This window comes from Hippoglossus hippoglossus, chromosome 11, assembly GCF_009819705.1.
Source record: "Hippoglossus hippoglossus isolate fHipHip1 chromosome 11, fHipHip1.pri, whole genome shotgun sequence".
Classification (NCBI taxonomy): Eukaryota; Metazoa; Chordata; class Actinopteri; order Pleuronectiformes; family Pleuronectidae; genus Hippoglossus; species Hippoglossus hippoglossus.
In genome coordinates this window covers 16,510,581-16,527,866 of record NC_047161.1, presented here as the reverse complement: position 1 = coordinate 16,527,866, position 17,286 = coordinate 16,510,581, and the positions used below count along the sequence as shown (strand labels likewise).

The window sequence follows — 17,286 nt, the reverse complement described above, 5'->3', positions numbered from 1 at the left end:
ACAAACTAATAGACAGACAGACAAGCAAGCAGTCAGAAATGAAAACATCACCTCCATGGCAGAGGTAAAAATAGAACTTGTTTTGTCTAGTCCATACGCTTTGTCAGTGGCTTCTTTGAAATGGCCTTGCTTGTCAAATTGCCATTTTCAGAAATTAGCAGACACAGCCATTTCTCCAGAGAGGTATTTTTCACCATGATTGAAGCATTGTAACCACCAGGTAATACCCTGAGTGGTCTGTAGAGTAAGGGGGATTATCAAACCGGGATATAGAGTTAGATTTAAAGTGAGATCCCACTCATCTCAAATGAAAATTGGCTGCCATATATGCTCGGTGACAATGTCACTTTTTGTCTCTTGCTTCCACAATCCACAGCCACAGACTCCTCTTTTATCCCGTGAGGTGAAAATCACACATTAGTATTCAAATGGTTCCCACAAATCTCCCTCACACACGGGGCGGGGATGATCGAATGATCCTCGACGAATATTCTAAAATCACCTACTCAGCATCTCACATATCGGCCCTGCCACCTGGTAGATGTCAGGAAGCGAAAGGGAGACAGTGAGACGGAGAGAGAAAGGAAGGAGGGGGGGGGGGGCAGTCATCAGATAAAAAAAGTAGGGATGGACTGTGCTGAATGGATTTTTAACACTATATTATGAAGACATATCTCCTCTTCTCCATTCACGCCCCACATGCACTGACACACATGCTCTCTCCGCACACTATCCTCCCCATGGCGTTATCTGCCTCCCTCTTTATAACTCGCACACAAAGCGTTCAGCGCAGAGCCGTGCAGATGTTCTCTCTCCCACAGGCGGCCCGAACACATCCTCACATTTCAACAAACTGGCGCTATTAACATACTTTGCTGTAATTGAATTAAGGAGCAGTTTAAACTGGGTATATAATCAAATCCAAACTGCATTTGACACTTCATCACTGAGTTTTTACTCTGCAAACACGCTCAGTGATTATGTATCTTTGTCTTCATGTGCAAAAGTGGACATATTGCGTGTTCTACCTGCAGAGAGCTGAGCACCACTCGATGTTTAATCATAAATACACAGGATAGTCAGGGACATGATACAAGCGGGGCAGGCACTTGCCAATGCCAAGCTGGATAAAATATAATCTTCCCACGAATGAAAATGATCAACAGTCACAAAAAGCATCCAGCGTAGAAATGTGTAGATCCTCAGACAGAGATCTTTTAATTGCTTCGATATCCAGTCCCCAAACACAGCCTGTGTGGACGAAAACACAATCAACAAACGCTGTATCTTCTTTTCAGACTCAACTGAACAACTAATTTTGATGAAATTGCACTTAATCAACATCCAGTTTTTTGCTCTCGTCGTGCTGCAGGAGCATTGTTAATTTGCTTGTTGAAAACGCAGTGTGGCCGCTCAGTATTGCTGGCTCAGCACAGACAGGCACCGGCCACTAATGAGGTCATCAGGAGGGGTCTTCCTGTTTGTTAATTTGGATCCCCTTTCTCTTTGCATTACAGCAGCTTGGATTTAGTCGGAAAAAAGGAGGACATGTAGTGCAGGGTCTTTTGTATGTACACAGGGAAGCTGATGGCCAGTGGGAGACGAGTGGTAATCATTCAAACATTTTACTTGGACAAAATTACAAATAAATAGACGTAAAAGTAAAAGTACCACATTAACTTTCATCTTGAGAAAAAGTTAATAAGTAGCTGCTTTTAAACATTCGAAGCTTCGCCTCCCGTTCACTTCCGAGCTGTATGAGCGAGGTGGCAAATGAATCATTTGCTTCCTGTAGCTGCTGCAGGAGATGGGGTCTTATGTTACCCCTACCGTCCCCTCTGATTGAATCAATTAATCAATTCCAGTTTATTTATTCATTACTTTTACAAATATAAATATGTTACAATTTCCATTGGGGAGTAGAAAGTACAGATATTTGCTGATACGTGTAGCGGAGTAAATGTGAAAAGTACAACAAAAAAAATCGACTTAAGTTAAGTACAGATGCAAGTAAAATGAACTTAAGTCCAGTAATGAAGTAAATGCACTTTGTTTCATCCCACCACTCGAGACCACAGCAGAAGAAGTGGCCCTTCCCGGTGCACTGTTTAAAACCGCCCTTTCGGTTATGAGCCCTGCTCTGCTCTTATGATTCCATCGTAGAGGCAGCCTTTACTCTGTGGCATTGACTAATGGATAGCCTCTGCTGCTCTGCAAAGTGTAGGCTGCTTGCATGATGTGCTTCAGCAGGCCTAAAAATGAGAAAGGTGAAGAACTCACAAAGGAGGCCGTGTGAAATCAGACAGGACGAGTCCCAGCTACAGCCCCGCGGACTGAATCTGAGAGCATTGGAATGCTCGTGTTGACTGTAGCACAAAATCTGCTCCCTGTGTTTGTGTTACTTGATACCTTTTAGAGAGAGGCTAACCAGCAGGCAGCATCTCCTGATCCATCTGTGCACCAGCACACCTGCCACTGCATGTTGCCCGAGTGAAGCTCGACCCAGGGCCTCTGGATGCGCTGTGAGGGCACGACGGAGCCATGAACAACATTTATTCTTGTCTGCGGAGAAATTATAATCATGGCGAAGTATCTCAGTCGTGCCACGGTTGACTTGACCTCCGCTCTGTCTAATAAGGCAAAGAGCTGCCCTGAAAGCAGCCCCCATCACTTCCACTTTGTTTGTACAACATTGCCCCCTATAGTTAGTTTCTGGTGTATCTCCCCAGGTCCCCCTTGATGGGTGCTTTGGGGGGGGTCCAAGTCAGAGGACAATGCTGCATCGCTATATATATATATTACTATATATTTATATATATATTAGTATATATGGAGTAATTTTCCACTTAATGCTCCCAGCAAATTGACCACAGATGCACCTCACCTGTATAAGCCATGGTACCCTGTTCCATTCGAGGGAAAACACTGGGGGATCCTCGGCCGTTGGTGTAGGCAGAGTCTCAGAACCACAGGGAGATGTGGAGGACCGAGACGGACAGGAACCTGAACCAGAGGGTACCACACTGGAGAGAGGACACGTGTCCTCCTGCACTCCTCTGATATCTGTCACTGTATTCCATTAATGAATGGGCTTTGATCAATGTATCTATGTGAGGACTAAATAGATCCAGGCCTAACCTGATCGTCCATGGACATATAGTTGCGCACGTGAGGGAGATCAGACGCTTCGGTGAAGATTAGTGAACGTGGGGATAATGTTTCGTGGGGCGGCTGCGCCCTCTTGCGGCAGGAAGTTGTCGTTATATTCAGGGTTTCCGTCTCCGGCAGACATATTGCTTACAGGAGCAAATTCTGGAAAAGCCTGAAGAGTGGAAAGGATTTAAAATTGATTCAAATTTCCACGACTCGACCTAAGCGAACTACACAGGATACGATGGGTAAGATGTCCGACGACTCGAGGGTACAGACCCACGCTGTTGTGAGATGGAGCCGTGTCGTCGGGAGGAGAGATTATGAAATCATCCTCTCACTGTTGTTTAGCTAGGTAGCTAACTCGTTAGCTGGGCAGGTCGTTGCTACGTAGTAGTAGCATCATGTGTCTCTGTTTCACTTTAGTGTCCTTTTTTGTATAAACTATCACCAGAGCAGTGTTTGTATCAGGTGGAAATTGAGGTATACTGTCCTAATTCAAACCCGAGAGAGCCAGTGCTATTTGTTAGCTAACTTGAGGGAAACTTGGCTAACAGCTAGCGTTAGCACGACGCTACACCACAATCTATTCATGGTGAGACATACGGGGAGACACCCGATAGCTTAGGTTTAAAGTTGTTGTCTTCTATGTCATAATATTAGCTTGCGTATCAGCAACTGCAGCCTTATATTCACCTGCCACTTCATGTCTTTACAACATAGGTGTGGATGTTGGTAACGTTGGCTTGCTAGTTAGCTAGTGCTAATGCTCCGCTAGTTATTTCCAACGTTGCGAGGCTGTTTGCCCTCCGATGACCTACACGACATAAAATCATGGTTTAAAGTGCTTTAAACCAACACTTATAAGATGACACTGTTATAATTGTATGGACCGGACACAGATTTAAGTGCGCATGGCGGCTAGTGCTAACGGTAGCCTAGCTGCGTTAGCTCTGTCATTTAGCCTCCTCCACACCCGTAGAAGTACAATACAAAGTTAACAAAATCATGCCTGTGTTCTTTATTATTGCTGTTTGGGATATTTTAACCGTCAAGTGGAAATAACCGAGCCAGTACATTCCACACCAACGGATGAATTAAACACTCGCTCGCTTTTATGCGTGTGCAATAACAGAAGCATCTGACAGCCCTATAGAAGCCTGCGTGTACATGTGACACCAGGGGTGCCGGCGTTTTCCAGACTATTCCCTCACATGATTAAGCTCGTCATTTTTTCCACAAGTGTCAAAAACCCTCCTGCTTAAATATACATGTCAAATGGAAATATGTCATGTTTATAAAACAGAGCTGCATCACAAACCTCTGATCATTCTAATTTATTTTCGTAGCAGGAGTCATGTTCCTCCTCCTCCAGCCTCCTCTAGTTGCTTTAATACCGGTAAAGTGTGTTAGAGGTGAACTACTGTTTGGTGGTCATCTTGTCATCGGATCACTAAATCAAAGCTTTGGGTTGGTTCGACACACTCAAACACAAGAACTTAGACATTCACTTTCAGATTTATTCGCACATGCAGGCATAGCTTTTGTGTTTTCTGCCACCACTCTACAGCAAAGGGGATTTAATTCCATTCATGATGTTGCAGCCAACATCCGTGACTGAAACGTCTGTGTGAGTAGATACTGTTGCTCCCTTAAACAGACAGGACTCCGTCTATTGTTTGGCAACTTTATTATCCCTGGTGCTGTGTTTTATTTTAGCCGTCCTTTTCACCCAGCAGCCGGACTCAACACATCCATGCAACTTCAACACTGTGTAACATCTCTGCTGTAAAGGAGCAAAAGTTCAAATATTCCTAGGTCAATGCCGTTAGGGTCTCGTCGGAAGTGCCAGCGTAGACACGGGCCTTCAGCAGGGCTATTTCTATGCCCAAAGAGTCAGTGCAGCAGCTAATCTAGCTAACACTTTACAGTAACAGCAGTATCCAACTGCAACCTGTGCTCGTGTGACCATCCACGCCCTGTGGCTTTACCATCTGGACACATTACACACATGCATAAGCTTTATTATAAGGTTGGTTTCGCTAATGCCCTCAAGCCGTAGCATGCCCTCAATTTGCGCCACTTGTTCCGATATTTAACCTCGGAAACCACCGCTGTTGCAATTGCGGCTCTTGGCACAGATGGTTGGCACCGTTCTGTGCTGGTGGCAGTTTTTTAAATTATGTTCCCACCTCTCTTTCTCTCTCTCGTAGCCCCCGGGTGACTCAGGGATCTGCCCAGTGCCCTGTTCTGGTGGCATGACTGCACAAATACTGAGAATGGGCATTTTGTCCTGTGTGGGCACCGCTTTATGCTAACTCTGCAATTTAACTCCACTGAATAAATACATTTGTTCTCTCTGCCAGCTGACTGGTTGATGAATAGCTTAGCTCTGTGTGTTTGTGCGCATGTGTGTATTTTTAGGCTGTGTTGTCTAGTTTCTGTGAGCTTGTTTATACAAGGCCATTTTATATATAGACCTGTGTACATGCTGTTTTATCATCATGACTTATTATTACAGATGTCAAAGAAAACAAATGACAAGTTCACCAGCTCTTCCTAATTTATGGTCTTCTTAACTTCAGCCTGAAAGACATTCTTAACAACTTAGTTTCCTTCTTGTGTCTTAATTATGATGTTTACCTGTGTCTGTGCCCATCAGAGCCGTCAGCTAGTCCGGCCAAGGATAACTACAGGATGAACCGCTACAAGAACAAAGCACTGAACCCAGAGGAGATGAGGCGCCGGAGAGAGGAAGAGGGCATCCAACTCAGAAAACAGAAACGAGAACAACAGGTAGAACATCAAACCTGTATATCCCATTTATCTCTCTGTTTGATTATATCAGAATGGAATAGAAATAGTCTGGGCTGACAGTGTCTTTGTCGGCTCTAACAGATTTTCAAGAGGAGGAACGTGGACATTCTCAATGAAGAGGAGGCCATGTTTGAGAGTCCACTGGTGGACTCCTACCTCAGCTCTCCAGTAACAGTGAGTGTCTATTGTCCTAATACCAGTCTCATTGACTCACGACCTAGACAAAGAGAGGCCCACGCAGGACCAGTCAAAGGTTTATTTTACATTGGATTTCAGCTTTGCCAATGAGTCTGCAGTGAGTGGGTTCAAGTGTTGAGAGAGAGTGTGTGTGTGTGTGTGTGTTCCAGGAAGGAGTAATTACCAGAGAAATGGTTGAGATGCTTTTCTCAGAGGACCCAGAGCTTCAGCTCGCCACAACACAGAAGTTCAGAAAACTACTTTCCAAAGGTACATACTTTGCAATTACATTAGCTCTATACCACTGGTGACCAGAGCTTCGCCACTACTGCACCTTTGGGGCTGAGGACGATATTGATTCAGGGATTCAATAATTCAGATATCGATCTCTCTGATACTATTCATACATGTGTTGAAATGGGGGAAAAATGGTTTACTTTTCAGCTATGAATTTCACAAACTAGTTTACAACTTGCGGTGAAGACACTGCTCTGATGTGAACTCTGCTAATTGTAAACAGTGTTGTAAAAGCACATTTTTTCCCACATTATGTTCTGTATATTTTTTCGTATTGACACTTACTGGACAACATATGCGCCAGTATCGATACATCTGTGATAGGCCAATATTAGGTCTATTAAACCAGCACCACAGATCAAAATGCTTACATCCAGTTTGATTTTTGTTCATTTCAGAGCCAAATCCACCAATTGATGAAGTTATAAACACACCTGGAGTAGTTGAGAAGTTTGTGGAGTTCCTAAAGAAGAGTGTCAACTGCACATTACAGGTCAGTTTGTACAAACACTCACTGAAACAGTGTGAACACCTTCTGTGTATAGGATTTGTTCAAACTGAACTAAATAGACGTGAAGTAAAAATGTTGTATGTATTAAAACCCCAACCTTAAATAGTTTAATGTCCATTGCTAACATATACAGTACCTTTTTGGGTGTTTTCTTTTTGTAAAAGCTACAACTCTCTCTTTTTCCATCTTGTTTATACCCAGGCCATAAGTTGTATGTTGATGTCGCAAAATGCTGTGAAAACTCCAATAGGGCGTTATAATGTGATTAAGATATATACATGTCGACATAATGCGACAAAGATCTAAATACTCCACGTCTTATGTCGATTTTAGATTATTGCGAGTTTCACCCTATTTAGTTTAAAGTAATGAGAAAATGCTGTTTACTTGGCAATGTCTTATTCAATTGGATTATTTTTGCAATATTGATGTAAACTAAGCAACTGGAAGTGTAACCTGCTACATGAGGTGCTGTCCTTCTCAAACATTCATTATATTCAATATCATATTCATTCCACTTGGTGATACTGAGCTAAGATTGTGCTACTGCATGCCACCACATCTGTAAACAAGTCAAAGCAATGCCTTTCCTCTGCATTAAATAGGTTCCTGATTGACTCGGCATTTTTGTCACGCTGCACAAAAGGAGTAAACTCTTATCATCCAGTGCCTTCATGACTCATTAATGTAAAATGATTCACATGTGAAAGGTTATTTTTGTCTAATAAACGCATGCTAACACTCCATGTTTCTTAATAATATTTGGTGCCACTGCAGTTTGAAGCGGCCTGGGCACTTACCAACATCGCATCAGGCACATCCTTACAGACGAAGACGGTGATTGAGGCCGGAGCAGTGCCAATCTTCATAGAACTACTCAACTCAGATTTTGAGGACGTCCAAGAACAGGTAAATGGTGTGACTGGAATGGTGAGTTACATTGTGTGCCTGTTTTGTCCTGCATTGTTCCAATGTTTCGTTTTCTTCAGGCTGTGTGGGCCTTAGGTAATATTGCCGGGGACAGTGCAGTTTGCAGGGACTATGTGCTGAACTGTAATATCCTTCCACCCCTGTTAATGTGAGTTCAGACTTCTCTTGCCTTATTTCTTCTTTCAGCTTTTCTACCAATAATAAATTTCTGATATGATCACTTGTACTGAGATTTGCTTTTCTTTGTCATTTCAGGCTTCTGACCAAATCCACAAGATTGACAATGACTAGGAATGCGGTCTGGGCTCTTTCTAATCTCTGCAGAGGAAAAAACCCTCCCCCTGCTTTTGAAAAGGTACCATTTCACCCCACGACGTAACCATGAAGTGTGATAGTTAACATTGTTAAACCATTTAAAGTTTAAATCAGTTTTCAACTCTCAATTCAGCTGAGTCTCTGACAATATTTACATTGGAGCCTGAGATTGATGACACAGTTAGTGCAGGAAAAGTATTGTGACTGCATAATATTTATTTTCCGAAGTTTTCTTCTTTGATAAAACGCAATTTAAACACCATCAATCTGTTAACCCATTAAGACCTATGGCATCTAAGGAATTATTCTAAAACCTCAACATAGATTGAAAACAACCTGCTACCTGACATTCAATAAAACCTTTATTTCTCCCTCTGAAGCAGGGAGATTAAGCTCTTAAATGATTTATAGTTCATGTTTCTAGCTGCTTCAGTGGTTGAGAAAATGAAGTCTTACATGCCCTTGTTACAGTGTTGCATCATCCGGCCGGTCAAACTGTTGCTCTAACACTGGCTTTACGTGTCAGAATCCTATTCCCATAATGCATTTCCCCTTCCTGCTGTAAATTTCAGCGAATCAGTCAAGTAAAATATCAAATAGAATGCATCTATGTACGTCCTGTCTGGCTTGTAAGTGAGAAGCACACAGACGTTGCACTCGGTCTTAAAGGGAGAAACAGTCGTGTTACATCTGGTATTAAAGTCTTAAAATAGGCTGGTTAACTCTGGTTGACAGATACAGAGGTGACTGCTATATACTCCTACTGTCGCACAGCCAGTCAGGTTGACTGTTTTTATACATCAAACCACTGCAATGTGAATGAGTTTCTTTTTTTAATAACTAAAAAAGTTTCCAAAAAATGATGTGCATGTTGACATTTTGCTGGGATTTTCTTGTCTGAATGTCTGCTTGAAACTTAAGTTGAATCTATTTAGTTTATATAATCAATTAATTATGGTTACATGTATGACAGGACTAGAATAATTGTCAGTTTATCATTGTCACGCTGTGAAACGCCTTCCTCCCAGTTCATATTTTTGTGACCTTGAAGAAATCAGATGTTGCCCAACCAAACTGCTTTTCCTCTCAACTACCAATCTATTGAAAAGCATATGTGATTCGTAGGTGTTGATGAATTCATGTTGCTTCTTATCACTAATAATTCTGCCTGACTATGTCTGTGCTGTATAGGTGTCACCCTGTCTGCCAGTACTGTCCAGGCTTTTATTTAGCAGTGACCCAGACTTGCTGGCAGATGCCTGCTGGGCACTTTCCTACCTCTCAGACGGCCCCAATGATAAGATCCAGGCTGTCATCGACTCCGGCGTCTGCAGGCGTCTTGTAGAACTACTCATGTAAGTCCTGCTGTGCTCTCTGGTATCTCTGTCACCAGGAATAAGGCCTGTAAATACTTACAATTCTTTAATAATCCCCTCTTTCTGCAGGCACACTGACTATAAGGTGGCCTCCCCTGCCTTGAGAGCTGTAGGAAACATTGTCACTGGAGATGATATCCAAACACAGGTGGGAGTATAGTAAGCAGAGACATGGCTCACATCGTCTGAAGACAAAAACAATTTAACACATGAACAATGCATTTTCATAAATAGTTTGTAATGTTTTTACCCTCTGTGTAGGTGGTGTTGAACTGCTCAGCCCTGCCCTGTCTGCTGCACCTTCTCAGCAGTGCAAAGGAGTCTATTCGCAAAGAGGCATGCTGGACCATCTCGAACATTACCGCAGGAAACAGAGCGCAGATACAGGTGATGCATTAACACAAAGCTTAGAACTGAAATGGGAACAACCTGCAAGTAAGAAATCCTGATCACGAGTCCAATCGGAAATCTTGATATTATTCCACATCATAAAATTGCAAGTGGTCTCAGACATTTGAACTCTATTGTTAGTCGACCAGGTAACCTATGTGATTATATTTGTGAAGAAAAGACAGTCTTTTATTCTGTTCAATTATTAACATATCTCTAAAGACAAAATACAAATAATAATTGGATTTGAGATTTGTTTTAGATAGATACAGTTTATAGAGACTGATGGGGCCATCTATCCATTCATCATGGCCCCATCCGATCCCAATTTCCTTGTGTGAAGCTCGAAAAGGGAGAAATGTTAAAGTATGCTTTCTGCTACTTCCCCCTCACTTCTTATCTTGTTCTGCCTCACAGACGGTAATTGATGCCAACATCTTCCCAGTGCTTATCGACATTCTACAGAAAGCCGAGTTCAGAACCAGGAAAGAGGCGGCATGGGCCATCACCAACGCCACCTCTGGAGGAACACCAGAGCAGATCAGGTCAGCTTTACAGTAAATACACAACTGTGCATGACAGTATCTCCTAATGACAGTGTTGATTTGGACAACACAGTTTCTAGCTCATGTCTTTGCTAAATTAATATGTCAGTACCAGATCTGTTGGATTAACTCCATGACCTAGTCAGGAGAAGGTGTTTCATGGTCAAGATATCGTGTGTACGTTGACAAAGGCTTTTAAAGAACATGTATAATCCTAAACCTGATCTCACATTTGACCTGTGTTTTTATATCTATCCCTATATTAGCACACATCTTTCACCCACAGCTACAACATATTTTGGCTGGTTGTAAAGCAGGAGCTAGTAGAATTAACCTCCTTGTGTTTGTCTTCCTCGTCCAGACAGTTCTTGACAGACCCTCAGTTATGCTCTTGAATAATGGCCAGATGTGTCTTTTGCAGAACATTATGATGACAGTGAAATTGTCACACCATTGTCAACACTTAAGTCGTTAATGCATCTGTTCACATTCAGGTACCTGGTGAACCTGGGCTGCATTAAGCCGCTGTGTGATCTGCTGACAGTGATGGACTCCAAGATCGTTCAGGTGGCTCTCAATGGGCTGGAGAACATCCTGAGGCTGGGAGAGCAAGAAGCCAAGCAGGAGAGCAGCGGCACTGGAGTCAACCCTTACTGCAGCCTCATTGAAGAAGCCTACGGTATTGTCCACAAATCACATCCAAACACATGTACAGGGGAAATTCATACGATATGGATGGATTATGTATACTGTTTATAGTACAACAGAATTGGAAATAAAGCAGCTGTTCATAGAGATCATATGATATTTCCTGGTGCCTGAGGGTTGTTTTGGCCTGCAGCGTGAATGGCCACCTTGAGCAGTGAGGATTAAGCAAGAGAGAGATAACTAGAAAACTACAGCCCTTCACCTTCTGTTTTACTTAAACTTATTGACATGATATAACTCTAACCTACATCGGCTGCCTGGTTTTACTATACATGTCGCAGCCATTTTCACCTGTAATAACATGCAATTGCTAAAATGGTTCAAGAATTACTAATGATTGAAGATATTTTATAGTTTCAGAATTGCCTTTCAGTCACAAACTATTTCAAATTTTATTTTACTTATTAGTTCTTACTTGCAATTGTGCTAAATTAGCTTTTGATTGAGACATTTTGATATATTTGCCTGTTCTAGAGCTGATATTTTTGTTTGTTGATTAAGAATTACGTTTTTCATGATAACTTTGCAATCATACATTTGAATTAACATTATTCAACTTCGCAGGTCTGGACAAGATCGAGTTCCTTCAGAGTCACGACAACCAGGAGATCTACCAGAAGGCCTTTGACCTGATTGAGCACTATTTCGGGGTGGAGGACGAGGACAGCAGTCTTGCCCCTCAGGTGGACGAGGCCAACCAGCAGTTCCTTTTCCCCCAGCAGGAGGCCCCCATGGAGGGCTTTCAGCTATAAATCTCCTCTAAAATACACCTTATACCCCCTCCATGCCTCTCTGTCTCATTGAGGACCCATAGATTGAGTTTTACCTCCAAGCCTCCTTCCCTGATCTGTCACTACCCGCCTCCACCTCCACTGTCCCCTTACACACACACCCCTGCCCCTTGGAGGAAAACTAATACCGTCTCGCTCGCCAGCCTAGAAATGTCCCCCACTCATCAAGCAGCGGACTGACTTCTTCTCGCAGGGTAGACTCGCTTGTTTCCCGAAGCACACCATTCAAGCTCCATTACACTTAGATGAGGAAGCGATCACCTCATTGCCTAAAGTGTGAGTCTGCCCTGGCTTAAAGCGCACACGCAGAAATCTTCCTGCCATCTGATAGCTCTTAGATTATCTCATTGGCAGCAACAATGGCTTGTTGATTCATATCTTTATATACAATAAAAATAAAAAAAAATCAATGGGACATTACTATTTTCAGGACGACCCATGTATCCTCATGCAAAGTCTGCAAACTGGGGGTGCATGAGGTGAAATACGCCCAGCTAATGATGTCAGTCTGACTTAGTGCAATTCCAAAAAAAGTACTTGTAACATTATCCCTTTTCAGTTTAATGATTCATTATTTTTTCCCCAACCCTTATTTATGTGCTCCTTATTAGTGCTTGTGATTCTTTTTCCTTAGACTGGTCTCTGCATATCTGCAAATGGGAAAAGGAATCATATCTGTATGGGAGTGGGTGGGTTTTTTTCTTTTTATGGGAGGTGGGGTTTGTCCACCCCAAATTAAGGGCTGTCTACTGCCCTGAGACTGATGCCCAAGCTAAAAGATGTGTGGGGGTGGGGGTTCCTCACTCATTTATCAACTTTTCTTCAAATGGGACAAATTTCTGGGGGTTTTGGTTTGAGGTGGGGGGAAAAAAATTAAGAATTTAGAAATATCTATCTCTAGGGAGGGCTCTGAAGAAGATATTGGATTTGGAATCGGGTTATTTCTTAAGATGATATGTTTAAAAAAAGAAAATCCAGGTTTCGAGGGTGGTATAGTTAGAGATCCGATGTTCGTTGTGTGCTGTGTTATTAATAACAATACATTTGAATTATGAAGTGATTTAACTATTAATCAAGGCATAGCTGGGGTGTCAGGGGGACGAGCCAGCGGCAACAACAGCAGCAGCAAAACAAACTTATTTTTATATTTAAAAAATTCAACGGATTGCAGATGTTTGAAGTAGAGTGACAGAGATGTCACAGAAATTTAAGAGGATATGTATTTAGTCTTTACTCTCTGACTCTGTTGAAGCCCCAGCGTGAAGTGGCGGCTGCTCGTCGGCTTGGCTCCGTGCTCCCCCTCCCTTCCCAGTCGTATGTGGTAGGGTTTTTGCATGGTGTTATATTACCCTGCCTACAGTCACTGAGTATCCCTGGCCAAACACCGACAGTTGGCACAGAGAGTTGAAGAACAGTGAGAACAAACACTGTGAGACATTGCTGTACACTGCTTAGCGTTCCTCGTCGACGGCGTTTGCAACTAAAAAGTGGGAACTGGTCCACAACTAATTGGTTTGGTGGTGTTAATAGTGATAGTGTAGTGAAGGTGGTGGAGTTTCTCATAGCGGTAGAGTCGATATGTAACCTATGGCATTCTATATCACCATATTTTTGAGGAATAGGAATGACAACTGATAAGATAATGATTTTTGCATGGGTCCTTTGTGATATGTATACGGTGTTGATGTAAATAGCCTATCCTCTGCCTGGCTAGGAAAGTCTATGCCGCTTCTTTGTCCCATCATGGGTGTAACAACAAGCAAAGTTTGGCTGGGGATATATCTCAGATCAGTGACGAGCCTAACTGCAACAAAAAACGAATTCAAGTATATCTATATATTTGAATTTTGATGTATTTGCATTATATATATACATATATATTTGCGCACACTTCATGTACACTTGCATACAACACCAGCAGACACTGTACACACATCTCACACAGATGAGTGGCTAGGAGCAAGGAAAATTGTTTCCATAAGGATTTTTTTTTTTCTTTTATGTTGAATTTTCTCCAAAGTGTGAGATCTGCCATTTTGGCTTTTTTTTGTTTCAGAGCACACAGCATTTTCTTTATGTGTAAAAAGAAGTTTCCGTTGGTTTCCGTTTTAATTTAAATTTGAGATTGTTTTCAGTTTTAATCGAGACAACGAAGAGACAGGTTTCGGTGCACACACGCTGTGAAGCCTCATGGAAACTCTTGAGTTGTTTCTAGCCACACGACTAATGATGGTTTAAATCAGTCCTGTAAACTCTGACCTGAGATCAGCGCTGCCTCTGACAGAAGCCGATCTCGGGTCAGAGTTTTAGGCTTTGTGGATGGAGCAGAACTGTGATTGTGTGATGTTTGACTGACAGGCACTGTGTGAGGAAGAGGTAGATTAACTCTTTGACTATGTCCCCATCAGAGTCTGGGAGCCTCTGTTCTGTGGATCACAGGAGAAACTTTATCATGGAGCTATCTACACACTTACTTAATGATCTCTTCTGTTCCAAAGGATGTTCCACTTCCTTGGTAGAGCCTCTTTTTTTAGATGCACCGACTTATCTTTTCCCCTTAGTTTGTTTCGGTATTACATTTTTACAATTTCCCTTGTCAATGCAGATTATCATAGTGTCATAGTGCTGCTGTTACCCACAGTGGTTCATTGACAGACGATCATACATTTGAGTGTCCGTTTTGGCTCTGTGAGTGAAAATGTGGTCCACAGAACATGTGAGCTCCCAGCAGACAGAAGAGGTCAAATCATGTAAAATTGAGCATCAAGAACATACCTCTACATGAAGGATATGTGGAGCAGCATTGATAACTGAAGTCTTCGATTTAATGGACAATTTTGTGCTCCTCTTACGAATAACGCCAGAATCGAGATGTTTAAAAAAAATCAGTGCATCAATCAGGAAAAATATTATATATTTCTGAAAAATGAAAATGCACTCCTATTCACAAAAGTGCCAACCTGACCAACAAAGACTGGAGGTTCTTATGTATCTGTCTTTGACTTATAGATTTATTTTCCTTTATATCTTTTATTTACTTGAATGTGCACACGTTTTGTGCAAAACATTGCTGCTCTATTTTTCCTTATCTTTAAAGTTACATTATTAGCCATTGTTTCTTTGGAAAGGTGGCATTCTTTACTGTGGGCACCTAAAAAAACAAAAAAAAAGGAATAAAGGAAGTGTAAATGTCAAGGCGAGGGGGGGCGAGGACTTGAGAAACTGCATAACACTGGTCTTTCCAGCGACTTGTCCGTTGGTGTGATGGTTCCCATGCTAAACGTCTTTAAAAGATTTTCACTGTGCAAAGCGACGCTGCAAATGTTTTTGGAATTGATTCATTAATTTCCTGTGGTGGAATCAGCAGAGAATAATGTTTAGCTCATCTTTAGGTGGCCGCCTGCAGCCAGTCCCTCTTTGTGCTCAAAGTCTGCGCTGACAGAAATATTGTAGAACTTCAATGTGGCCCATGATACAAATTATGAAAACAAAAGCGACTATCACAGCAGACAAATGCAGGTACTGCCCTCATTGTCAAACTTAGTTTAACAAAGTCTTGTCCCCCTGAAGGCTGGTTTAAATTATTGACTTGCTGTTTTTGTTTTCAGTAGTTGATGTGATTGGCTTGTGTTGACCCAGTCAGTCTGACTGAGAGATTGCTCCAGGCCATTGAAAACGTGCTTCTTTTCATTAGAAGCCGCATGAGCTCAGTCCCACTTTTCTCGCTTTTCTTTTTCTCTCAAGTTCAAGTACTGTTTAGGGAGCCAGAAAATTCTGCAACAAATAATCCAGACGACTGCAATAATTATTGTCTGCGAATCCGGCGCCCCAGAGGCAAAGATCCACCTACAAACTGCTCACACAGGTGACACTCCTTCCATTGGGTGGAGCTAAAAGAGGTGACTACTTGACATTTTTCTAAGATAAAATCTGGGATTCAGAAATTGTGCAGTGATTTACATTAAAAAGTATTATAAGTTAAACTATATGTATGTTCTGATACATTGACAGGGATTCAGATGCAATTCTAATCACTTCTGAGAAGTGGAGGACAAAAAAAAGTCTCATTAGAACATTTCACAGGAGAGAAAAAAATAGGAAGTGAGGATACAAGCCTTTCTGCGTTACTTGATCTTTTTCTTGATCAGGATATTCTGGGCTATATTTTTGAATAATTGTGTTTAGAGTAAAAGTTTTGTCCTTGTCGGGCTGCATGATCAGGAACCTTGTTGTCTATGGGGGATTGAACAGACATCACTAAATATCTCAAACCTGACTTGTCTTCCGTCCTAGAAGGTGTTCATGTCTACATTAAAATCTAAAGCCATGCTTGGCTTGTTCAAGTAATGTCTACGCTACAAATGTTTACAATGCTGCATGTTTGTTTAAAAAAAAAAAGAAGAAAAAAATACTTTTCATATGCCATCACTGACCAGTCCTGGTGTAGCCTCGGCTCTGGTCCTCTCATTTCTTTTACATGTATTTATTTTCTCTTTTCTTGTTTATGATTTTTCATTTTGCTCAAAATTACCCATCTTATACTGTGACTTGACTTGACTTTACCGACGGTATGAATGAGTGACGAGAAACTAATACACTTCAGCTTAACATGACACACAAACATGAACATGGAAAAAAGAATACATACAGGAAACGGCAACAATATAAAAAAAAATGTAAAGAAAATATATTGAATTTAAAATTGTTCAGTGGAAATACTGTGCAAAACAAATAAAGTTATGTTTCAACCCTTTAATACATGTTTCCTCTTTCATTACAGACATGGTTGTGATTTTGTGTGAACCTTAGGGTTAAAACAGCCTCACTCTGGAGAGGAAAATACTTTCATATATAAATGTAGATTTAGCTTGTGGCTGAATATACACATTCATTCTTTACATGTCCAAGTCTGAATCCTTTATGGAAAGAGGTGGAGAAAACCTTTAAGGTATATATTCAATTTAAAGGAACCTTTAAAATTAGAAGGTTTTTGGGGGCATGAACCTGCTTGGTAAGATGGAATCAGCAGACCTGCATGTTTTCAATATGCTGAGAGTGACAAGGACATGGAAACAGCCAAACCCACCAAAACTTACTTCATGGCTATCAACAATAGAAGACGTTTTGGACATGGAGAAATTAACTTTGTTTTTTGTTATACTTGTTCTACTTTTAGAATGTAAAAAAAAATATATTTTTCTTAATGTAAGGTTCAACTAGAAACAATATGTAGCCCTAATATTTAATCGGACAGTTCCTGACTATTTGTATTGATTCAG

General features: G+C 41.5%; 1 protein-coding gene across 1 annotated transcript; it reads left to right on the top strand.

Annotated features, from left to right (window-relative positions):
- Positions 1-3,250: 3,250 nt before the first annotated feature.
- Positions 3,251-16,763, top strand: kpna6 (karyopherin alpha 6 (importin alpha 7)). Its single transcript, XM_034599817.1, has 14 exons — positions 3,251-3,398; positions 5,813-5,946; positions 6,049-6,141; positions 6,315-6,414; positions 6,840-6,934; positions 7,730-7,861; positions 7,942-8,030; positions 8,138-8,237; positions 9,389-9,552; positions 9,643-9,721; positions 9,835-9,960; positions 10,381-10,508; positions 11,003-11,187; positions 11,781-16,763. The coding sequence occupies exons 1-14, from the start codon at positions 3,395-3,397 to the stop codon at positions 11,966-11,968; spliced, it is 1,617 nt and encodes a 538-aa protein (XP_034455708.1). The 5' UTR covers positions 3,251-3,394; the 3' UTR covers positions 11,969-16,763.
- Positions 16,764-17,286: the final 523 nt, after the last annotated feature.

What these genes read in the sequence shown, in the direction of transcription:
- kpna6 (XM_034599817.1), top strand. An exon ending in AACAGAAACGAGAACAACAG is followed by an intron (nt 5,947 to 6,048) that starts GTAGAACATCAA and finishes CGGCTCTAACAG; the next exon opens with ATTTTCAAGAGGAGGAACGT. An exon ending in CCTCATTGAAGAAGCCTACG is followed by an intron (nt 11,188 to 11,780) that starts GTATTGTCCACA and finishes TCAACTTCGCAG; the next exon opens with GTCTGGACAAGATCGAGTTC.